Consider the following 24,689-nt stretch of genomic DNA (forward strand, 5'->3'; position numbering starts at 1 on the left):
TTTCAAATAACTCCATTAACCTACAGGAAATACTGGTTTTCTAGAAAATGCTAGCAGTATTATTCATATTTAAAGAAAATTTTGGAATATTGTGGAGTACAAAGTTTTCTGATTTGGCCTGTGTAACAGAAGTTTTAGAGTGCTTTATGAAGAAGAGACAGAAGAAATACAGGAGTAATTGGAAAATCTGTATGTCACAAGCTTTCCAAGGCACAGGTCTGTAGCACAGTCATATCTCTCATTTCTGGTTTGTTTCTTGAGTGAAAAAAATATAGGAGATCTATACTACATGGAGCTGAATAAAGTAGTATTTGATACGTTAAATTTTGAGGCTGGATTTACAGTAGTGACCTTTAATCAATGCTAGAATTGCAATTAAATTGATAAGACATTTCAAATATTCAGATAAGTTTGCTTTTGATTTCAATACTGTTATGGCTTTACAAGCATTCTAAAGAAATATTTGATTGAGAACTTAGGACTAGTAGCTGTTGGATTTATTGTTGCCCTGGAAGTTAATTGCAATTAAAGCAAGGAATGAGAGAGCCATCTAATTGAAAGCCTGTCCTTTTTAAGTTACACCTCAGAACAGCGTTGGTTATAAAGATTGTACATGCCTAGTCTTTCAGTTGTACCCTCACCTGTATGTTGAAGTTCTAGCTTTTGAGCAAACAACTTATATCCGAGTTAAAAGAAAATACAGCTTTTTTTTTTTCCTTTCCTTGAATGGAAATGAATTGTTTTGTTTGAGGAAGTACAGCTTGTTTTAATGAATGTCTCTTTCCCATCTATAGATATAGGAAAGAATTAGAACTGCAAAAATGTACACTCAATACTCTACAGGCACGCAAAATGGGCTTTGTTTCTCTTCCCCTGCTGCTCAGAAAAGCCACTTTGGTCATTCAGCTTTTTCCTCTTTTTTAATTGATGACATTGCTCAATGTGGAACTGGCAAGTAGAATTAAACTGCTTTTGTGGCACTGGTGTTTGCATTTGGTCTCAGATTCCTGATTTCTTGAGTAGGGAGCACTTACCATGCATAAAGATCTCCTTCACAAATTCACCTGAATAGCAAATTGCAGATCAACCAAATAGTTTTGTTTTCTAGTTGAGATCATAGAGCAGAGAGTGAGACCCTGGTCTCACTGATGATGTTATTACTGACTTGGCTTATTAATATATTGATATGTTGAGAAATGCATTATGTGTTTTGTCAATAATTACAGGATTTTTTAACTATTTAAGAAGCCAGTAAAATGGTGCTCCTTCTATTATAATTTAGCTGTTATACATGGCTAGAAAAAGCTTATCATGACTAATCCGTAATCCATTTTTATTCAGAAGGGTAGAATAAAACAAATCTCAAAGTCTACCCCATATCTTGCTGAGGGACCAGAAAGTGAAACTCTTTCTGAATCTGTTTTTTTCAATGAAAGTATTTTTCATCTTCTGCAAGTTCTGCCTGCAGGTTTTTGATGACTCTTTCTCACTACTTCCTGTGAGAGTGATTTAGGAAGTTATTAGAGAGCAATTTCTCCTGAAACAGAATTTTTAGTAGGAGACATACTTGACATGCTACATTAGATTTTTCATTGGTGCTTTGTAATGGAACTAGTTTGCACTGGATCCTACTGCTCTCCTAAAAATAGCTAGGTATCCTACAGATAAAAGTACTTTGAGGTAATGGCAAGTAACACTACTGAATTCTGCAGTGAATTTGGAAAAAAAAAAAAAAAAAAAAAAAAAAAAAAAAAAAAACACAAAAAAAAAACCCACAAAAAAAAAACACACAAAAAAACCTACAGGAAGACGTTGAGGAGAGATACCAAAGGCAAATGCACCAGTTACTTGCCTTTCCTGAAATCCTGTACTTTTCAAGAGGCTCTAAAATATTTTTCTAACAGTGTAATGAAAAAATATAGTCTGGCTTCTTATAAGGTGGAAATACCAAATTTTCTGTTATGCCAGTTGTTGTATTTGTTGTATGAGAGGGAAGACTTCACATTTAAATCAGCATCCTGTTGAATGTCATGGAAAATATTGATTAACACTTGGTAATATTGATAAATATTTGTTAATCTGAACTATAAAGTATGTTATAATAAAGACAGAGAGGGGAGGCAGAAGCAGAGTTGTTAGTTGTTTGTAATCTCATGTAGGCAGAAATGTAACTATTCAACTGAAGATTTAGTGCTGATGTCTTCCATCACTATACATTCAGATGTGTTTACTCAGCAATTATAAAATTGAATAAGAAAATGAACAAACACTGACTTGTTGATCAAATATGAGTTTATGGATTTCAAAGGTGTTTCAGTTGTTACGGAAATGTTTATGTTTTGAGTACAAATTCAAAATAGATGATGGCAGAACACCTGTTAAAATTCTGGGAGAAAAAGATTATTGGAATCCGGAATTAGCTGCTATTTTCAGTTTAAAACTTCATCTCATTCCTACTTCTGTCCTCTTGCAGATGTTACTATAATTTGTGCTCCCTAATAAAATTATTTCCACATCTCTAATTAAAGAGAATAAACAGCTGAAGAGTTTGATATTGATCTTTTCAATAACCCAGACTTCATACTTCATAACTCCTAGTATTCTTAATCTGCTACTTAATGACAGAAACATGTTTTCCTTGAGAAAACACGAGAAGATGCCAAACAAGAATTTCGCTGCTTTTTCCTTTTTTCTTTTTAATTGTTTGATTAGTTGGTTTTGTGTGTTGGGTTTTTATTTTTTTAAGGTTGTTATTGAGGTTAAGAAGGCTTGACTCTAATACAGGAAGGAAGGGGAATAGAGGTTTTTAATAGTAGTCTTCCAAGAAAAATCTTTTTTGCAAGGCTGACGTTACTCCAGGATTAATTTATGGGCAGTTAGTCTGTCAAGGATGTGTAGGTATGAATTTAGGTGTCTGAGTGAATTACAGAATGGGATGAGAAGAGCTTGCTTGTTATTTTAAATAAGGGCTGGAAAGGATTAGAATTGTCATCTAAATATAAAGCAGGTAAACATAATTTAAACTGTGAGTTCTGACACAGAAGCAAATTGATGCAGCCTAACCTACAGTTTAAGATCTTGATATGCTTTTTGGAAGATTTAATTGGCACAGTGTCGGCAGCGCAGTTGGTTGAATGTGGTGCCCCAGTAGAGGGAATTGCAAATCACAAAGTGAAACAGTGCATTATGTCTTTTTTAGAGTCACTACAATGCATAGCTTGATGTCAGATAATTGTTTCAAATACTTATCTTTACTCTTCTGTTTTCTGAATTATATTATTAATTTTTTTTTCAAAGGGCTTGGATGATTTTAGATCAATACAGAAAGAAGTCAAAGCTTTTCCGTACCAAAGTTCTGCTGGCTCCACTAGGGGATGATTTTCGTTATGCTGAGAGCTCAGAATGGGATCAGCAGTATCAGAACTATCAGAAGTTGTTTGATTATATGAATGCTCATCCTGAATTGCACGTTAAGGTAAGTAAAAACCTTCCTCATGTTTGTGGAGAAAACTGGCTCTCAATATTCTGAAATGCAGTGGTAAAACACTGGTAGTTTTGAAGCAGAACATTCCCAGTAGTACTACATGCTTGAAAATTCTAAGTAATATTCAAACTAGATTATTTTTATTTCACAGTTCATGTTTAGTTATTTTAAGGCTCACGGGGTTTGTCTTTGTTATATGAAATGATTTGATTTTCTTACTGGAAGTTCAGGAAACTTATGTCACTATGTTTCGGTCCTCTTGTTTTTATGTCCTACAGTGCTGTAACAAACAAAAGAAGTTAACTGAAAGGTGATTGCTTGCACATATTTTTACTATTAAAATAATACTGTTTAATACAGTAAAATCTGTGATTAACCTGAAGTAGTGAATTATCAGATTAAATTATCCATATTCTTTCATTCTGCTGTGTAAACTGTGCACTTCAAAGTCTTCTACAGTATATTCTTTCTGAAGTCTGTTACATTTTCATCACTTCTTAACATGGTACTAAGAGATAGTGGAGCACAATCTTGGTTTTTCTTATGTATAAAGTGAGAGCGCTGTTTTTTTCCCCCCCATATTTAGTCTTCTTAAACCTGGTCTACCTTTTTCACTTCTTTTTCAGTTTTTACGTACAGTATATACCCTAATTCTCTCAAATCTCCCCTGTTACCCTAATCCTGCAGGTATGAGTAGTACATTAGTTCTTCCTGCTGGCTTCTTGACTAGTGTTATGTGTAAGAAGGATGATTTGTTGGGCTCACAGCTGACAGCTCGTCAGCATCTTTCTTCTGTGAGGTATGGATGACATGACAAATGTGAATGTTTACTATGGAAGGGAATAGACCTAGAAAATACTCTTTGGTCATCTTGCAATCACTATCTTTACTAGACTGAAAAGTAATTATTCTTTGGGCACTAACAGCAATAGTTTTTGTTGTCTCATTTCCTACTGATCAGAGCTATGTGAATTCATCACTGGTGCAAAAGCTGTGGGCTCTGCCTCTGGTATTGTTCCTCAAGGACCATTTCTGCTGTAGGTTCTGCTCAGGGGTCTGCTATTATGGTTTCTAGTGGTCTACTTCATTAGCCCTTACTTGCCCACCTTAATTAATACCTTGGGTATTAGGTGATCATTGTGGTCCTTCTCAATCTGGGCCATTTTATGATTCAAACAATCAATATCTAAGATGCTTTGTCTGGATGCAGCACTATTACCCTACATTCCATTTATTTAGTTTTTGGCTTTTTTTTTTTTTTTTTTAATATGTTGGTGTCATTTTTGTGTGCAAATATGATCTTAGCAGCAGAACTTGCACCCTGCGCCATCTGCTGCACCTTCCCAAGTGAACTTAAACTTCATAGGCAAATAAAACGTCATGATCAACTTCTTAAGAACTTTGAGTATATAGAGGGTTCACCATCCTGCCTTAAGAGCTCTGATGCCTTTTATTCTGATGGATTTTATTGGTTGCACAAGGTACTATCTTTTCAGCCTTTGTAGCCCTCAAGCTTGCAGGTGCCGTCTTTTGATCATGGATCTCAATAAACAGTTTCTTTGAATGTAGGTTAAAAAAAAAGCCAACAAACTATTGACACTCGTTTTTAATTTTCTGATCAGCAGTCACGTGGAGTTCTACATATAGTATGGATTCTAGATTTTGGTGTATTACATTCAGTTTCTTGTTTAGTCCGGATGTCAACGTTGATGATACTGAGGAAATAATTTGCTCTTATATCAGACTTACACAAGAGAATACTTTCACTCCTTTTTGACAATTAGTCTTTATATTGGATGTTAATGCATTCTTAACATGGAAAAAAAAAGTTTTTCATATTTCTTGAACATGAAATTCATGAAGAACTTCTGAAAGAATCATTACCCTTGTCTGAAAAGCATGCAGGGAAATGTTATAGCTTAGATTTCTATTATAATTCTTCTTGAAGACTGACATATTCCTGGAATGTGTGTGTATCATTCTCTTCATATGTCTAAATAAAGAAATTGGAACTATGGTCATTTTAATTTTCTTCCAGGCTCAGTTTGGAACTTTATCGGATTACTTTGAAGCTCTTCACAAAGAAAGTAATTTGGGTGAAAGGAGCAGCAGCTCATTTTTCCCTGTATTAAGTGGAGACTTTTTCACCTATGCAGACAGGGATCATCACTACTGGAGTGGATATTTTACATCACGACCCTTCTATAAACGACTGGATAGAGTCTTGGAATCCTACTTACGGTAAATACTGCTTTCCAATAAGTATATAACATGTCATTTAATATGTGAGAGAGGTGAATATGTAAATACGTGTGTTGGATAGGTGGAAAACTAATTGGAAATCTGTTTTTTAAATTTAGTTACAGGAAGGATAGCAGAGTAGTCTCCCAGTAATGATGATTAGTCAGTATACCTGAAATTTCATCAATCCACAGAAATACAGTGTTATTTTTTTGATCCAAACAAGTAATTTACTTGTACATACTATTCAAGTGACCATCAGGTCCTGAATCCAGCAGGATTTATTTCTTTTTATTTCTGTATTTGATCTGGATAAGTGTAAAATCTGTCCTTCCTCGGAGTTTTGGAAGGATTTCAGAGGCAGTTTAAAAGTAGTCAAGAACATTGTGTTGCCTCAGACTGTCAGGATTGCCTTGCTGTGATAAGTGTTTACATCTTTAAAAAAAAAAAAAAAAAAAATTGCTCTATTAACGTGGTAATTAAGTGTTTCCCTTTGTAGTATGTGGATCAATAAGTCTGTGGATCAAATGCACTGAGAAAGACTAAACTGTATTGATGGCTCTAGAAACTATTTTGCATGGGATGCAAATCTGTGACTTGTCTATTCGCAAAACTTGGGGATCCTGTTTCCAAGGATGACTCTTAAAATGATGTTTTCTCAAAGGATTTTTTTTGTTGTCTTTGAAGGGACCTTTTGAAGTATAGGTATTGGAATGCAGCCTCTTTTGCAGATCAGACCTTTTGGGCTATAGAAAATATGTAGAGTGATGAATGATCCTTACAGTATTTCTGATCACATATTTTTGTGTTGCAATGGCAGTGGTGGAGGGAGCAAGAAAGGTAATATATATATAGGATTTCAGAAAATCTGAAATCAGGTAAAGTGTAGACTTCACAGACTTGAGATACATCTTGTACATGATCTGTAAGTTCTGTTCATCTTGTAATTAACTTGGTTTTTTTAGCTTTCTGTTTGAATTCAAAGAATATAGAGTAACAGATCTGAGGAAAAATTATAAAGAAGAGGAAGCAAGAGCAAGACCTAAGAAATTTGAGGGCCTGAAACTTAAAAAGGTGTTTAGGAAGAGAAGATGCAATAAAACTTCAAAATTTTTTGAGGTATTGCAGTGAATAGGAAGAAGTTAAGAACTTTGATGGATTTCCAAGTATTGAGGAAGGAAACCAACGACAGTCAGCAAAGAGGAGGAAAGTAAGACAAAGTTGTAAGGAATGGTAGAAAGCAAGAAGTTTCCTCAGAAGGATAGTGTAAAAATTTTATAATAAAGATGATGAAGTTATGTCTGTAGTGTTTTGGTTTTGGAAGATTATCAATGCATATACCTAAAGCTCATTAAAATGATGCTCTTTTTTCATGTTTCATATTTCATATTGTCTCAGTGCTGAAATGTTTTCAGTGTTGGCTTAGCATTTTCTTATTGCGTGTGTTATGTAGCAACTGTGTACCTGATCCACCGGCTGTTCCGAGTTTTCCTCTTCCTGTTGTGGAAGCATCTCATTCTTTATGCTGCTTTTCAAAATGTTTTCTTGCACTTTTTTTTTTTTTTCTTCATTGAAAATATCTTTTTATCTCTTTACGGACTCATTTTTCAAAACTGAAACAGTCTTGTTGAAATGTAAGGACGTGAATTGCAACAATTGTAGTAGGATGTGATGTGCTAGCAAGGAGTGTTCACGGTATAATTAGATTTCTATTTTAGCTCTACTTATCTGGGATTTTCTTTTTTTTTCTATGTACCAGTGATTTTAAGAGTGTTTGCAGTCTTAATTTTATTATCAGAAAATAGTTACACTTGATTAAATGAACTTACTGAGAAGAGGCAATTTGAAATTGAGATATCCGGTTAAGGTTTCTCAAAAACAGTAGCGTAATGGGATGGTCAGAGGTAATAAAGGTCTTCAAAACTTCTTCATCATGCCACTCCAGCTGTAAAAAAAAAAAATAAATTATTGCCTTCCTCTCTCTCCTTCCCCTCTGTAAGTTTGTTCATTTGAAAATTATGGAATAGTTCAGTTGCAAAAGATCTGCAGTAATCATCAGGTCAAACTGCCTGACTGTTCAGGTCTAACCAAAACTTTAAAGCACAGTGGAACGACTGAGGACACTGTCCAAATGTCTCCTGAACACTTAGAGGCATGGAGCATCAACTGTCTCTCCAGGAAGCTTCTTCCAGTAGTTGACTACTGGCATGGTAAATAAATTTTTTTAATGGAGAGTCTGACACCTCCTGGCAGCGCAGCTTTGTGCTGTTTCCATCTTGACATCAATTCCCAGGAGCAGAGCCCAGCATCTACCTGTGCTTTCCCTTCTCAGATTGCTGCAGAGAGCAGTGAGGACACATCTCGTCCTGTTCTTTACCAAACTGGACAGCCCAATGTCCTCAGCCTCTCCTCACAAGATACACTTCGCATCCCTATTACCAGATTTGTGTGTATATCTGTCTGTCTGTCTGTCTACCTAATTGTGTGTATCACTGCCCAGCCATCATTTTAGTTCTGTGGTCCAGGGGTGGAGGCTCAACAAAGGTAAATGTGTATGCTCACCTTTGTATAACTTATTTGCTCCGACTTTGTTCGGTGTTCATCAAGTTCAGGAGTCTTCAGCAAGCTTCTGTGGTGATTGACTAGACAGAGTGCCCCAAAGTCCTGACCTGTATTTGACCTTGTCCCTGCTCGTGCTGTGTTGGAGTCTTGGTGTTTTGTGAGCACTTTGGTAAGGCCCACTAGCTCCAGCTTCTTCCACACTGCAGAGCCTGGGTTATATGCTTTGAGACCAGGCCCTGCCAGCTGTGCGTAGGTATCCTTCAAGAAGGCCTTGGCAACACTAAAACATGCACAGAATTACTTCTGTGAAGTTTTGAAGTTTTGAAGAAGGTTTGAGATAAGTTATATTTTTAAGTTGTGTGTAAGTAGTGATTAAAGTAGTATTCTTATTAACAATTTATTAATATTTATTATTAAATAATTGATTTACTAATGTTAGAAAAGAAAATCTCACATCCCAATAGATGGTCTTGCACACCTTTTAATACATGTACACTGAACTTTAGAGGTATATAGCCTTAAAGTCTGAGATTGAAAAGTATAAAACAAAAAGCTCTCCTTGTTTTTTTTCTTGAAATTACTGCTTCTCTTTCCTTAACTGTATAAACATTCAGGAAAAAAGAATTCTGTACAGGTTTGCAGACTACAATATTGCTAGCAATGTAGCAAAATAGGAAATTGATACAAGTCATAATTTAAAAATTATGAGCTTAGTTGTACAAAAGCATTTTTATGCCAGGCCTGAGTTGGAAAAAATATCTTTGTGTGTTGCAGTGTTGCTATGTTGATAGTTTAACTATTTGTCAAGTATTTTGAAAAGTGTTGTAAAGCAGATAAGTTCTACTTCATTGATATCCAATATGAATATTATTTTCTACTTCATTGATAATTTATATGAATATTATTGAAAGGCATACAAATTGCCTTTCTTTTGTTAAAGTTCTCATGTTTTAGTCAATCTTAGGGTGTATGTGTGTGTGTGTACATATATACAAAAACAATTTACTTTATTGTGTGATCCTAAATATTGTTATATTCCAGAAGCTATCTGTATATTTTCAATTCTTTACTGCTTATCTCCATGGTTGCATTTTCTAGATCCACAAAAGCTCGGTGTTCCAGTGATTTATATCAAGTAATCATATTTTTGTATGTTAGTACTTTAATTGGATTTAATGCGCTTTTCATAAGGTGAAAAAGACAAAGCTATAGATCTATATGCCAGTTTGCTTTTCTTTGGCGAGCTATTACCAGATGGCTGTTGGCATCCTTCTTTCTGTAGCCCAACCAGTATAGTAGGTGCTATGGGACCCCAAATTATAGTCCCTTCCACATTCTTATCCTTCTTGGAAATAGTATTTTGCTATCTGGTGCTAGACTGAAATGTCAGCTGTTCTGTGAGAGTGGCTTTACAGCATAGATTCGCTAGTCTTATTACTGGGTCCTGCGGTCAAAGCCTGTTGAACTTAACAGATGCTTATTAGTTCACTTTTACTTACTAGATAAAATGAAGAAGGTGAAGAGAGCTGGGAATAGTTCAAACTGGACCTTTTATGTTGTTCACTGCAATACCTTTCCTGCCATGCTTTTTTTGTTTTTGATGAACAAAAAAGCTTAATATTTGTTTGTAGTTAAATGTCTGTAGTTCAGGCAAATGTTTTGAGAGAAAATAATTACTCGATCCATCTGCTGCCTTCTGTGAAAAAAGCTTAGACATATTATTCAGATTGGATGATATCAGTTTCAGTAATTATCTCTTTCTACCATGAAAAATTGTCAACCTCTGTAAGTCATTTTCTGTATGTTATTGCGTTGTGAGAAATGAAGACTTGGGGAAGCAAATCAGGTCAGAAGTCTCCATTTGCACTTGTCAGATAATTATTTTAGATCTTGCAGAGTAGTTTTAAACAGTAGATTTAATCTTCATTATACTCAACTTTTTTAAAAATATATTTTGCTAACATCTCTTAGTAATCTGTAGCTTGACACACAGTTGAACGTCTAGAATAGACGCTGAAATAAAAATGTAACTAACTGTTGATTTGAGCTTTCGTGTTTTACTCTTTTCATGTTGGAGGTAGTTTTTCTTAAAATTCAAATTCTAGAAGAACATAGCAACTTCTCAGCTTTTGAAATTGGACATACTAAGTGTACAGGCTAAAATATGTCAAAACTAGTCGTTTACAGAAATCTTGAATATTAACATATTGTTTTTATTGAAAAGGTAGGAAATTGAAGTACAAAATTGTATTATAATTTTTTATACCCAGGTGCAAAATGCAGGTGAAATCATGACTTGATATTTTCATATTAGAATACTTACAAAGGCTGTGAAAATTCAGTTCTGGCAGATGGAATAAAAGTACTTTTTGGGTATTTGACAGCTTAATTCAAGTAAAATACCTACTGAAATCTGAAATGTTTGTGTGGTCTAATAAAAAACGGATCAAGCATAAAATGTCTAATTTTAATCTTCATTTATGTAAAAAATATTTTATGTGCTAAAAGGTAGCCCTTTTAAGCTTTTCTGAACATTTCATCAGAACTTGAAATGTTGCAAGTGTTGTGCTTTTGTAACAAACAAACAAACAAAAACCTAAGAATTTTAGGAGCTTACAAAGAGGGAATTTGTAAGGCATTTAAAATACAAAAATATGATTTTCTTAGGAACGTTTTATTTTTTAGTTTAATTTCATTATAAATAATAAGCTAATGAGAACTAATCTATCGTAAGTATCTTTCCCTTTAAGTGAAAGCAGCCTTGTTTAACACTGATAGTGGGCAAAATTCATTGCCTGAGATTCATGTTTGTTATGTTGGATTAAGGATTTAATTTCATTTTAGCTTTATCGTAGCTTTATTCTTCTCAAACATGTTATTGCATCTGCTTTATTCATCTTTGCTTTTCAGTAGTTATGTTGCTGTTTTGTGTGAATTGCTTTCAAGTTTATATTTGATATTTACAACTTTACACCATTAAAATATTTACCCATGTACGAGTGTAAGTTAACTTCAACACCTGCAAAAGCTGCTAAATATACAGGTGAATCTAAACTTTTGTTTTTAAGAATTTAACCAAAGCATGTTGGCTTTTGTACCTGAAAAGATATTCATCCTTCTATAGCCTCTGTGTATGACATGTAAGAACAAGATGTATGAATGCTTGTACCAGATGGCTAGAAAACGGCAGATCTTCAGAGTTCAGAAACTCTTGGTGAAATCATTTACTTTTATTTATTTAGGTTACATAGAGAGTGGACCTAAAGCTATAATGGGTATAATCTTTGAGAAATCAGTCAAGTAATACTTCGTTTATTCAGTGTTCTGTGAAGTAGAATTACAGAATGAAATGACTACAAATGGGTAATTTTTAAGTAACTCTCTTAGTCATGCTTCCAATATGCTCTAGTTTGAAATAGAAGTGAGAAATATTAAGGCTTTATATGACTTTCATAGGGAGATTTTTGAAAGGTGTAACTTCTTGCTTCTAAGTTAAAGATTTTTAAACTAGAATGTTACTATTGGTTTCTCTTCTGGGTATCTTTCTTCTTAGACCACTGAACCATTCTACTGTTTAAAATAACACTAAGATCTGAAAGGAAAAATCTGTATCTAAAAGACTGATCTAAGTGTTAGATCTGTAAAGCAGAATCACATATTTTTCTGAAAGGCAAAGAAGTTCCAAGTGTTCCTTCTAGAGGAAGTGGCTAAGTCAATTAAAAAGAAAGGTAAATCTTTCAAACAGAGTTTATTCAGGGTTTTACATTTGTATCAATAGCGTGACATTTTGCCTTTTTTTTTTTTCTTTTTTTTTTTTCACTTCACACTAGTAGTATGTAACTTCTTGGTTTCCTTTAACTGTGAGGAAATTCATTTTTAAAAACAGTACCCTAATGTTGTAGGAAAAGGAGATAAGAAAAAGTTAACAGATGATATCCAAAATATTTTGCAGGCATCTTTGTTAGGTATTCAGGATGACTGGCAATTGCAGTATTTTTGTAAAATAAATTCATACTCTTCTGAAACTAGTTGAAACCTAATGATAATGATTTAGTGTCAGAAGCTTTAGCATAAGAAATTGGACAGAAAGGCTTCTCACTGTGTTCAATCTTACCTGTGTTTTGTATCCAGAGTTCCTACATATCAAATGACTATTTAGTATGGATGTATTATGTAACTCTTTTAGATAAGTTACTTAACTTAAATTTCAAAAGATAGAATACTTATAAGTAAAAGTGTATATTCTTATATATATGTAAGTATTCTATCTTTTGTTATTTTGTAATTTTAGTAATTTGAGAATAACTCTATTTATACACACACAGAAATATACATATAAATATATGTACATAAACATATAAATACATACAAATGTATATACTAATCTGTAAATTCTGTGTAATTGAAAAAATACCTGTATTTACACGCACATAAATATATATATACATGTGTATATGTAGAATGTACAGATTAGTATACTTAAGACAATGTTATTTTATAAACAGATGCTTTTTGAAATAAAAACCCGTATATCTCCCGTAAGACAGTCTGTCTCTGTTGTATTTATTTGAAGATCTGATCTGTATATCTCACATTTCTTATGCTATGTTATAGTGATATAATTTTAATCTATAACTATTTTCTATCACTGACAAGCATTGCAGAAAGCTCACAAGATGTAAAGCTAGTTGACGATGGTGTGCAGTTGAGATTTTTAACTGTTTGAAGCTAGCAGCAGGCTGAAAATGACTAGATTTCAAGATCTCGTGGAACCAGATATGATTAAAGACTTGTCAGTGCAAGTTTATTGCTCAGGTAAAATGTTTCTTGCATTTTGCTTTTTAAACCTTTAAAAATATTTTATTTTTCTGTACTATTTCAGAGCAGCTGAGATCCTTTACTCCTTGGCTTTGGTACAGTCCTATAAATACAATAAGATGAGTGTATTTCCTTCAGTGGATAACTATAAATTGCTGACAGAAGCAAGGAGGAACCTTGGACTCTTTCAGCATCATGATGCTATTACAGGAACATCAAAGGATTGGGTAGTTGTGGATTATGGCACTAGGTAATTTAATATAGATGTATACACTTAAATCTCATTTTGCTATTACTTTTTTTACAAAAAGATTTGTTTTAAGCAGGCACGCGTTTACTACAGTTTGCAAAATGCTCAGTTCTAAAAGTGTGATATTATCAGTTACAGTAATGTCTGCATTTTATTGTGTAGGAGAATTGTTGCCTGTTGGAATATAAAGCATTACTGAACTTGATTGATTGTTGGTTGATGGTTCAGCATGTCTCTTAAATTGATTATTAATTACTATTTGAGTTGCCTTTAAGATAATCTTTGAACCTACTGAGTTCATAGGGAATATTCTTAAATTTCAAAAAAGTATTGATTTATCCATAAAAACAGAGTAAAACATATAAATTAGTGCAATGAGCACAATGAGATAAAATTACAATTAAAATTACATAGCTGTATATTTAAGAATCTTTAAACTTTGTATCAGTTGAGAAGGTGGAAGCAATGATAATCATTTAAAAGAATTATTTTTGTGTTCCTGGTGGTTTCTTTAATCCTGCTTAAATACAACCTTTACTCAGAACAACTTTTCAGGCCAGTCTTCACTTCAGATATCGGAAATGAAACATATAAAACACAAACTTCCCTAAGAGTAACGTTTTATGAAATAGTGGTATGTTAGGGGCATACATTTTGTGGTATAATAGTGGAATGGAAATTATGTTTTCAGGATGCAAATTAGGAATATAATCAAATTTAGCATAAATGACAGAAAACAATTTCTGAAAACTAATGCTACTTCAAAAATTTTAACAGGCTTTTCCATTCTCTAATGAACTTGAAGAAAGTGATAATTGACTCTGCTCATATTCTTATCTTGAAGGATAAAGGTGCTTATAATTATGATATATCCACTCCATTCCTTAAGATGGTAAGCTATATTTCTTCATTTTCTCTAAAAAATGAGTACTCTTTTCAATACAGTTGAGTGGTCTGGGAAAGATCAGATTGAAATTTGCTGCTAATAATTGTTCAAGAACCCACTTCTTACCACTGTTCATACTGAAGATGTTGGAAAATAAAAGTTGAAAACTTCAGCTGTTGAAGCTGAAAAGAAGTTCACAACTTAGATAATTGGGCTTATTATGTTCCACATTGTGAATGACACAGTTAAATTGAGTTTTTATATTTTCTTACAAGTTGCATTTATTGATAATTTCAGGAGTATAGATAGAATGCATGACTACATGATGGTATGCAGTCTTGTAATTTGACACAGCTGGTTTCTTTATTTTTTTTTTCTTATGATATTTTCTATTTTGAATAGAAGTATAAACCAGATTTTCAGGACAAAGTCTAGACAAGCCTTGTGCTTTTTTCGTCTGCTGAGCTCACTGTAAACAAGAATCTACTGAAGTTAGCAGTGGATGTCCATACATCATTTTGAGACTCACTTTACAAGAATGCCCTGAAGTAGGGCATTTGCTAATATTATTTACTTTCAGTATTCTTAATTTTTCCCCTTTCCAAACACAACTTGTCCACTTTTATGGCTAGATAATCTTAGGAATTGTTACACCTGTATTAGATTGAAATGAGGTACTTTAATTTGTTAATGAGGTGTTTAATTTGTTAATAATTTGTTAATGTATATAGTATACTATATATTGTATATGTTTCCAGCATGTCGTAAGCTTAATATTCCCATACTTCTGTGGATATTTCATAGAATGATAGGATGGCTTGGGTTGGAATAGACCTCAACGATCACGAAGTTCCAACTCCCCCTGCCATAGGCAGGGTTGCCAACCTCTAGATAAGTACTACATCACATTGCCCAGTGCCCATCCAACATGGCTTTAAACACCTCCAGGGATGGTGCAACTTCTCTATGGTTCACCACTCTCTCAGTAAAAAACTTCCCCCTCAAATCTAAATCTCCTTTCCTTTAGTTTAGAACTATTCCCCCTAGTCCTGTCACTATCTTGCCACATAAAAAGTTGATTTCCCTCATATTTCTGAACTCCCTTTAAATATTGGAAGACTGCAGTGGAATCTTCCTGCAGCCTTCTCTCTTCCAGGCTGAACAAGCCCAGTGCCTTCAGTCTGTCTTCATAGGAGAAGTGCTCCAGCCCTTGGATCATCCTTGTGGCCCTCCTCTGCACCCTCTCCAAAAGCCTCCACTGTTTCCTGTGATGGGAACCCACACTTGGATGCAGTGCTCCAGCTGGGTCCTTACAAGGATAAAGTTGAAGAAAAATATCCTTCTTTGTCTTGCTGGTCACCTGTCTTCTGCTGTAGTACAGCATACACTTGGCGTGTGGTCTGCAAGAGCACACTGCTGACTCAAGTCTAGCTTTTTGCCCTTTAAGTACAGACACCACCATTAGCTTTTTGGTCAGCCATGATCAAGAGCCTGCGTGTTGTGGTTGTTGTGGTCATAAAAATGACCAGTGGAAGTGACCTGCTTTTGCTATCATCACTACTGAAATGAATCACCCACCACCTCACGGTGCTCACATCCACTATTTAATTTCGATAAATGTCCAGTGAGCATTGCTGAATGTCATTGGGTGCCTTTTTTTTTTCCAGATGGAGAAATTCAGTGACACACCTGTTTCCCTGCCCGCAGCATTTTGTCAAACTGCCCCTCTGCCACAATTTGTCACACAGCAACAAAACATAATAGAATATTTTTGGGAAGGTTCATTCTCCTACTCCTGTGTCACCAACATTCACTTTGACCTCTGACATTATGGGCCATCATAATATAGTAGGAGGCAGTGGTTTTGAAACAGACCTTACAATTAATTGGACCAGTCCTGTATATATGTTTAATTGGGTGCAGAAAAAAAGCTTTCATATATGTGGCAATAGTTTGATTAAAAAAAAAAAAAAAATTAAGGGTGTTTTCTGAAGTATTCTCTGGAACTGGGAGCTTTTTACTTCAGTTGCAATTTTTGTAGCTGTCAAAATTGTATGAACCAATGCAAATGAAACAGTACTGATAGCTGTTTTCTTGCTTAAAAACTAAGGCAATAGTTACAGCAATATCTCATCACTACTAATTTCTCTGAAGCTGTTATTAGAGAAAAGAGAAACTATTGAAAAACAGGAATTTATGTATACTGTGAAGCGATTCTTGAAATTTGTTGTATAAAAATCAAAACCACACCCCTAAACTATTTTTGAAGATTTATTTATGACAAGATCTGTCAGAAGACTGAAGTCTGTGTGACAAAAATAGAGGATTATAGGACTTCTGTGAGTAAATAGAAACTTAGTATTATATAGCTGTTTGCAGAGTTTGAAGGAGGTTGGTGATAATAACATCTGGCATACAAGAATGAAAAAATGGGCTTACAATATGATAGTGGTTAATTATAATAATAGACAATAACAGAACAGAGATTTCTCACTGAATTCTTTAAAGTAAAGGCTTCTTCTGTCAGTCTTAAAGAGTCCAAAATCTTCACTGATTCTGTGTCTAAACCATAATAATTATGAATCACCTTTTGAGAAGATGTCTTTCTGTGTAATATGCTAAGTCAGGGTTCTAATTATGGTATGGCTAGCATATCTTTGTACTTCATAAAGTTTGTGTAATCTTGTATCACAGAATCATAGAATCTTTAAAGTTGAAAGTCATTTAGTCATCTGGTCTAGCTCTTCTGCAATGAACGGGAACATCCAGTGCTACATCAGGTAGCTCAGGACCTAATCCAGCCTCATCTCCCTCACTGTAAAAGTCTTTTTCCTTATGTCTAAACTAGATCTACCCTGCTTAAGCTTGAAAATATTTTCTCTTATTTTATCCCAATAGATTCTGCTGAAGATCTTCTCTCTGTATACTGTATATAATACATATTGTATATAACTAATATTTATTAGTGTATTCAAAAGCTAATTTATAAATGTTGTCTTGTAGGATGATGTTCAGTCTTCCCAAGATTCTTTGCCACATAAGACAGTTATAAAGCTGACATCGCAACCAAGGTAAATAATTCATGTGTTATTTAGGGTCTGAGATTCTTCTGGTAATAAATGTTTTCTCCACTACTTGGTAGTTTTTTTGCTCTTTCATTGTTTTCTGATTTTCCTTTTAAATAAAGGTACAATGGAGTTTAGCATGTTATGCTGATGTTATTTCATCTGTTTGAAAGAGGACAACATTCTTTCAAGTATATGGAAGTTTCTCCCATTGCACTAATTCATCTGCAGCAAGTGAAGTAGTCTGATTACTATATGCTTTAACAGCATTGTAATTCTTAATAAATTATAACTGAGAGCAGCAAAATATTAACTGAACATGATTACAGCTGGCTGGATTGCATTGTGAATTTTTGTAAGACCTAAAAATCACGGTGTATAAATATATATCTTTAAAGAGTCAGTTTTGAAGCTATGTTTTCTCTTACTTCCAAGTTTCCACTGTAGTAAAGATTCTTGCTGCTTTCCCTGCAAATATTTGGTATACAAACTCAAATAAGTTAGACATTCATTAAGACTGATACATCTAAATAAACGGAGTAAGATGTATGGATGTGGGAGCTGCTGTGTTTATCCATAAAATAATACAAGGCTATTTTATCCTTACAGAACAAGAGATTTAAGTTTAATTTAAAAGTGGTGAATATTGTTTTTCTGATCTAGTATCTAATTTCCCTGTTTCTGGCAGGCAGCAAGCTAATAAAACTTGCTTGCCTAACTCATGAAGGTGACAGACTATTATAATTACTGCTATTCAGAGATTCCAACTTAGAAAAAAATGAGCTAAGTTTGGTCCTTATGAGCCTTAGGAGGATGCTTCAGTCCTCTGAAGTTAAATGCATGTAATGGATGCACAGTTTTGATATGAATTTGTCTCTAGAACAGTCGTGTGAACTTGCAACTTTTTTTTTTTTTAGTAAGAATTTTGGTCTCTGTGAACTGAATAGATGTTAAATAGCTTATTTATATTGTTGTCCAAAATGGCTAAAGAAAAGAAAGTAGATGCCTGTTTGTTTAACTAATTTTTTTCAAATTCTTCAAAACATCTCTCTAAAAATCTTCACTAGTAGGGTGTTATAGATACTGTAATAAACATTTGCTTAACTGGAAGCAAGTTGTTCTTGCCATTTGAGTATAATTTGAACACTTCTGCTTTCCCTGCTTGATTTAGATGTTGAAATTTCACCTACCTTGCTCCTGTTCCCTGGCAGGTTTTTTGTTTGCATCCAGTGTGCCACGTGTCTCTCTACATAGCATGCTTAAGTAATATTTTTTTTTTCCTTTTGGATATCAGAGCATTTCAAGTAATTCCTTTTTTATCTGTAGTTATACATTAAGATAAACATGCTAAACTTTATTATGAAATTGATATTATCCTGGGAATCTTTTACTGTTGTGCTCTGAACTTGTCTTAGCTTTCTAAGAAAAAGATGACGTTGGAATAGTTTTGCTAATTTTTAACTTTCCTAATACTCTGAAGATGCCATGAAGTCATATAATTCACCTTCACCTTCCAGACAGCCTGTAATCAGAGCAATGAGTGATCAAATACAGAGATTAAAAAAAAATAAAAATTGTAAATGGCAGGAGAAAAATGACAAGGTAATATTGTTATTACTGCCTGAAAACCTGCTTCCTTTTTGTAATGATTTCCTGTTTTGAAGCACTTTATAATAATGCTTAAGTATACGACGGTACTGTATGTTTCCTCTGCTGTTAAGGTTTTCATTGGAATATATGTATGCTTTTAAACATGAGCTTAGTCTAGTCTCTGATTGTATTCTGAAACTCCATTAATACTATTACCGTTGTGAAAGGTGATGTGTTAGATAAGACAGTAAATTTTGATTGTGTATATATATGAATGTTATGATTATCTGTGTGATTTATCAAGGGAGCTGTTACATTCCAATGCAATCTGAAATGTAAATTGATAAATTATTATTGAGGATTTCTGTGTTAAAACTCAGATACTGAAATTTCTAAGATAATTGAATTTTCAATTAGAAGTTTTGTTATCATTATTGTCCCTGTCTGTAGCATAAAATCTCTAAATTTCTTGCCCTTCCAGTGTTATAATATGCCATTACTGAGGACAGAGGTTTGGTCGGTCAGTGTAACTGATGAAATATTATTTCTCTTCAATTGGTTGAGTATTTAGCTGTCTGTAGTTTTGCATTTCCATGTCAAGGTCTTTAAAAATATCTCAAAAATATACTCAATTGATCATTCTTACAGTATTTTGATTCATATAATAGATTTACAGAAATAGATTCTTGATAGAATGTTCCTGAGATTTTTTCTTTCGAATCTCATTAATTAGTCTCAATATTGTCAATTTCAAATCTGATGTTCAACAGAAAAGTAACTGGTTGTATACTTTGCCTCTTTTTTGTCCAGTCTTTATTTTATTTCTTAGTTCTTCTCACTTTTTGTGATAGCTAAATTCAGTAGTAAAGGCAGAAACCTGGTTGGACAAACTGCATGCAAGAGCTTTTACAACTTGATTGCATGGAAAAACAGAACAGAAATAGTTCTGATTTTCAGTCGTTATTGTTCTGGTACAAAGTTCCTTCAAGTTGTGTAAATAAGAAGTGTCTTTTGACTTAGTTCCAAGAAGGTATCACTTCTATTACCTTCCAAGAAGGTAACACTTCTAGTGTTCTAGTATAACACTTGGTGTTATTTTACACCTCACCTATACATTTCATTTGTCTGTAGACTGCTTTTGCCACCTCTTTTCTGAATCTGTGTCTAACAAAAAAAAAAAAAAAGCTTTTATTTATTTATTTATTTATTTTTGAATGGAGCATTTAAAATTTTACTGTGACTCTGCTATTTTGGAGCACTGAAGTGGTCCTATGATCAGACATTTGAGTGCTGAAATTATAGCATAGTGAATTAGCTAAACCCCATTTAAATACTTAATGAACCGAGGGGAAAGAACCCACCAAACTCTGAAACATTCATTAAATGCTAGATATTAATAAAGTAAAATTTTGACAGCACTCCTGTTCCCCTTACCTATGTAATTCTTTGTGTAGTTATGGCTATTTGAATGGTGTTTTATGAACAAGGTTACTTGGATGAGAATTTAGTTGAAAAGATCTGTAATCACCTTTGCTGATGCTGTTAATTCAGTACTGTTCCACGTAAACAATGGGAATAATAGAACAGAAGAAAGAAGAAAAGCAAATAGAAGAAAAAAGAAACAGCACGTAACTGAAAGAGCTGTGTCACAGTTCATTTTTTTAATTCTGACGTTGCTTTTAGAAACACTAGAACTCAATGTAATACTTCTAGATTTAGTGGACTGACAGATTTTTTTGACAGCTTTTTTGCTGCTTTAATGCATATGGTCAGCGAAGATGTCTATTTAGTAAACATATTGTCATTGAGTGAAAGAAGACGGAGCGATAGAATTAAAATGGAGGTTTAAGGAGAAGCAAAAAGTAAGTTTGCTTTGATTGGAAGGCTTTTCAAAATCAGAAGTATGAAAACTTGCAGGTTCTGTGATGTGTTCTGAGAAGTTTTAGGATCAGTGTCACCCTGTATGACATTCTCATGCTGGATCTGGGGTTTCATTAGGGTCTATCATGTGATGTATTTTGTTTTGTTAGTTTCTCCTTAGCAGGCACACCGTTTTCTTGTTTTTCAGTTTTGTTTAAAATGTATGGACTTCCCATGGCTAGCTTAAACTTCTGTTACTTCTCTGATAGTTTAAAATAAAGAACTGTGTGTACTCTCACTTTAATTTTTTTAATGTGTGAGGCTAGCAAAAAGCTGCTCTCTCTCTATGATTTGTCACCTGCTCTCTTCCTTGTGGGAAATTCATGAAATGGCTTCCTGTTTATTTTGATCCTTTCCCGACTTGTTTTTATGACTGAATGAGAGAATCCAGGATAATTAAGACTCTCAGGAATTCAAAGGAAATCAGTAAAGTTTAAACCATTGTTGTTATTTTTCCTCCTAGAACAGAGACTGTTTTCAAAAGGAGATGCTATTTAATCTGTGGCAGAATCCTTCAGTTTACTTTAAATAAGCAAATAAAGCTGAAGCTGATGGTATTCATGCTATGCTCTACATGCAAGACTTGATGTGATTGTTTAATGTATAAACAAAAAGAAGCTTCATGGTTTTTGAAAAACTGTAGCTTCCATCTGGAAAACAAAGCTTTCTCAAGATAATGTCCAACCAGATTTGGAACTACTTTTATTCTGTTGTGAAATTAACAGTTTCTATAAGAAGCCTTAGGGGCAGTTGCTGTGTATGTGCTGTTCAGATTTTGCCTTATACTTCTGTGAAGAGTACTGTTCTTAAATATAATCCTTGCTTCTTGGGGCAAGTCTGCCAGAGGTTGTGTTTTCTAAATGTCAAGAGATTGTCATGGGAGGATTAACGTCTTGCCACCAGTTTGGTTGACATTGTTGCTGAAAGGTATATTAATATGGGTGGCAGGATTTCCCAGTCATTTGTTTACTTTATTTCCTGGAGACAGGATTGCATGCTAATGCAGTACATGTATGCAATACCTGAATTGGTTCTCCGTGTCAGCTTGAATTTTTCAGTATAATTGTTTGGCACAAAATGGTTAACCTAGGAGAGAATTGCAGGGTATTATTTGTGAACAGGATATACTATATTTATACTCTGATCAGTGATTTCTTTGAAGGTCTTTTAAAGAACCAAGTATTCTAGTGATGTCCAGTTTATGAGAGAAAGGTTCATTTCTTATTATTATTATTTTTTTTTTTTCCAAATTGAGGAGATAAAATAATCTATGCCATTATCCTTCTTTCAGTATCTGGTAACAGGCTGTGTTATCAGATATTAATTGACAAGGTTTTAACATAAGTTATGTCCATCCTATCACGTACACTATTTTTTTTAATTCTAGCTTAAGATTTTGCAGTTCAGTTGCTTCTTCATGAATTCAGCTGACTATCCACTGCTTTCTCAACATTTTGTCATTCTGTATAATTAAAGCTGAGTTAATACGTACAATACATGATAAAAAATACATGTACTAAAGTGAAAGCTTGTAGAAAGCCTCACTTGGCATCATGTAAGTTGTTGCATTTTGTTAGAAGGGAACAAATTTAACTGAAATGGAAATCTTGTTGGCATGAGTTGACAATAAGAAAAGCTAGTCTCATAATGTCATGCAATTGATTGAAGCTTCAGCAACGACAGAACTTAGCTTCTTTCTGAGCTAAGAAGGTCACCATGGATTGGAATAGTATTTTAATACTTTTGTCTGGCAACTTTAACTTTGGAGGATTGTTTTTTTTAACCTCTTTTTCCCATGTTTCTACAGTCTAAATAGTTATAAAATGTATTTTCAGGGACAGCATGTTCTGACAGCATTTGACATTTTAATCAAATACATTTTAATTACACTATATATGTTCACGAGTTCTGAGGTAAGGTACATATACATGTATGTATTCCTATGTATCCCTAGTTAAATATTAAAACATTTGGTGGAAGGAGGAAAGACAGCTGAAACAAGGATATTTAAAATTATCAGTGGTGGAGTGGGAAATCTTTAAAGACAACAAGGAAGAATACAGTAGCATTTAAAATGAAGCCAAAAATATTTGTAGGAGTTTATATGCTGTTAATAAGTGTTCTTCTTCCCCATGAGAAACAGTACCCTTTTCATTTTTAATTGGATGAAGTAGTGATAGCAGTACAATCAAACTTATGTTCTCATTATAACTTCTGTGTTGTTATCTGTGAGAGAGTAGGAAGGATGAATGGTCATTTAATGAAGCCTTAAGAGAGTTTTATTCTGTTAATAACTCTTAATTAAGCTTTTGTATTCTTAGCATAGTAGTACAAGCAGGCCAGAAACTAGGAAGTCATTTGAGATCATATACGAGGTGTTATATTTTTAGTTTCTAAGGTAAGACTGCTTAAGCTTAATATAGCCTAATTATTTTTTTTTAATATATTTAAGACCTAATCTCAGAGTTCAGCTATCTGATCAGTTTGCTAGATTTCAGGTGACCTGAAGTTACCATTAGCAGACTCTATATGTTATAAACTCAAGGTCATTTTGACTCAACAAATGTTTAGATTTTTATGAACACCAGCCTGGTGCAAAAGCAGAGAGGAACTTAGCTGGCACAGGGTGACTCAGACATCACTCAGAGTTGTGAAACATCAGTTGACATCAACATGAGATAAATGTCCAGGTAAAAATACCTAGAAATTTTGAAATAGATAAAATAAAAAGCAGGTAAAATCACTGGGCTTTGTAGGTGGAATATAGATGTGCAGCAGCCTTTGTGACCAAAAAAGGCAAGTTCTTCATTGACAGTCAGACAGGAGAGGGGATGAAAGGTGTGGAAGAGTTAACATCACCGTAATTCTCACTCCTTTAATGTTACAAGAGTTTTTTAGAGATTTCAATTTTTATTGTATTGAGTATTCTACTGTTTCTGTGGATTATACATAGGCTTCTTGGAACTGGCACCTGAAGGAGCACTGTCATTTTGTTAGAAGTTTTATTTGGGAACTCTGAAGCAAAACAAATAAACTAAGGGATGAGGGTCTGCTTTGATGTAAGGCATGTATCTTAAAAACTGAGAACTATGGTTCATTTCTGAATTGTTGAAAAAATTTATTATTTATTGAGAAGAAAAAGGCAGCTTTTATTTGCAGTTATTTACACTCAGAAGCTCTTTGTGGAATTGATCTTTATTTTTCAAAACTCAGTTTTGACTGTCATGTCTCTGAGTTCATGCTCAAGAAATTATATTTCAAACATTTAAACATTATTTTTTCATTGCATTTCAGTTTCTTACTTTTGATGCACCAACAAGTAATCTTGTTTACTGTCTCTTGAAATTGCATTTGCAAAGTTAGACCAGAAAACCAGATGATACACTTTCCAGTATTTTGTCTTTGTAGCTTCTCAAAACTGTTCTAGTATTTTCAGCGTGATGTATAGCATTTCAACAATTTTTGTCTGGGATGTAGTGGTAGTGTGAAGTTATCTTTATCAGATAATTGTATTTGATGCTTAAGTTCCTTTAATAATTAACATTAAATATTAAAAAGAAAAATTCTGCAATTAGATGTTCAATAATTTTCTGAATTCCATAGAAAACACTGTAAAGAATGTACAGTATGAGAGACATAACAATAGGCTAAAAACAAAAAGAATAGCTTAAAAAATGAAACTGCAACAACAACAAAACAAACAAACAAACAAAAAACAACAAAAGCAAATAACCAGCGATCACTATAAAGGAATATGCAGTAAAGAACTGAATACTAGTGAAAAACTTGGATTGTTAGAGGGGTTTTGGAAGCAGAAGCCACTCTTTTCCAGATTGTTCTAATACTTGTGTGCTATTTCTTTTTCTTCTTCCC

General features: G+C 33.7%; 2 protein-coding genes across 2 annotated transcripts in view; one reads left to right on the forward strand and one right to left on the reverse strand.

Moving 5' to 3' along the window:
• The window catches only part of PJA2 (praja ring finger ubiquitin ligase 2), a 293,785-nt gene that overhangs the window by 170,681 nt on the left and 98,415 nt on the right, over window positions 1-24,689 (reverse strand). The gene's annotated exons all lie outside the window — the stretch shown is intronic.
• MAN2A1 (mannosidase alpha class 2A member 1) overlaps window positions 1-24,689 on the forward strand; it is a 113,708-nt gene that overhangs the window by 40,228 nt on the left and 48,791 nt on the right. Inside the window, exons 8-12 of the mRNA XM_048931363.1 lie at window positions 3,298-3,475; window positions 5,523-5,725; window positions 13,170-13,355; window positions 14,133-14,247; window positions 17,245-17,312. Coding sequence (XP_048787320.1) covers window positions 3,298-3,475; window positions 5,523-5,725; window positions 13,170-13,355; window positions 14,133-14,247; window positions 17,245-17,312 — 750 coding nt within the window. The remainder of the gene's footprint in view (window positions 1-3,297; window positions 3,476-5,522; window positions 5,726-13,169; window positions 13,356-14,132; window positions 14,248-17,244; window positions 17,313-24,689) is intronic.

This window comes from Lagopus muta, chromosome Z (assembly GCF_023343835.1).
Source record: "Lagopus muta isolate bLagMut1 chromosome Z, bLagMut1 primary, whole genome shotgun sequence".
Classification (NCBI taxonomy): domain Eukaryota; kingdom Metazoa; phylum Chordata; class Aves; order Galliformes; family Phasianidae; genus Lagopus; species Lagopus muta.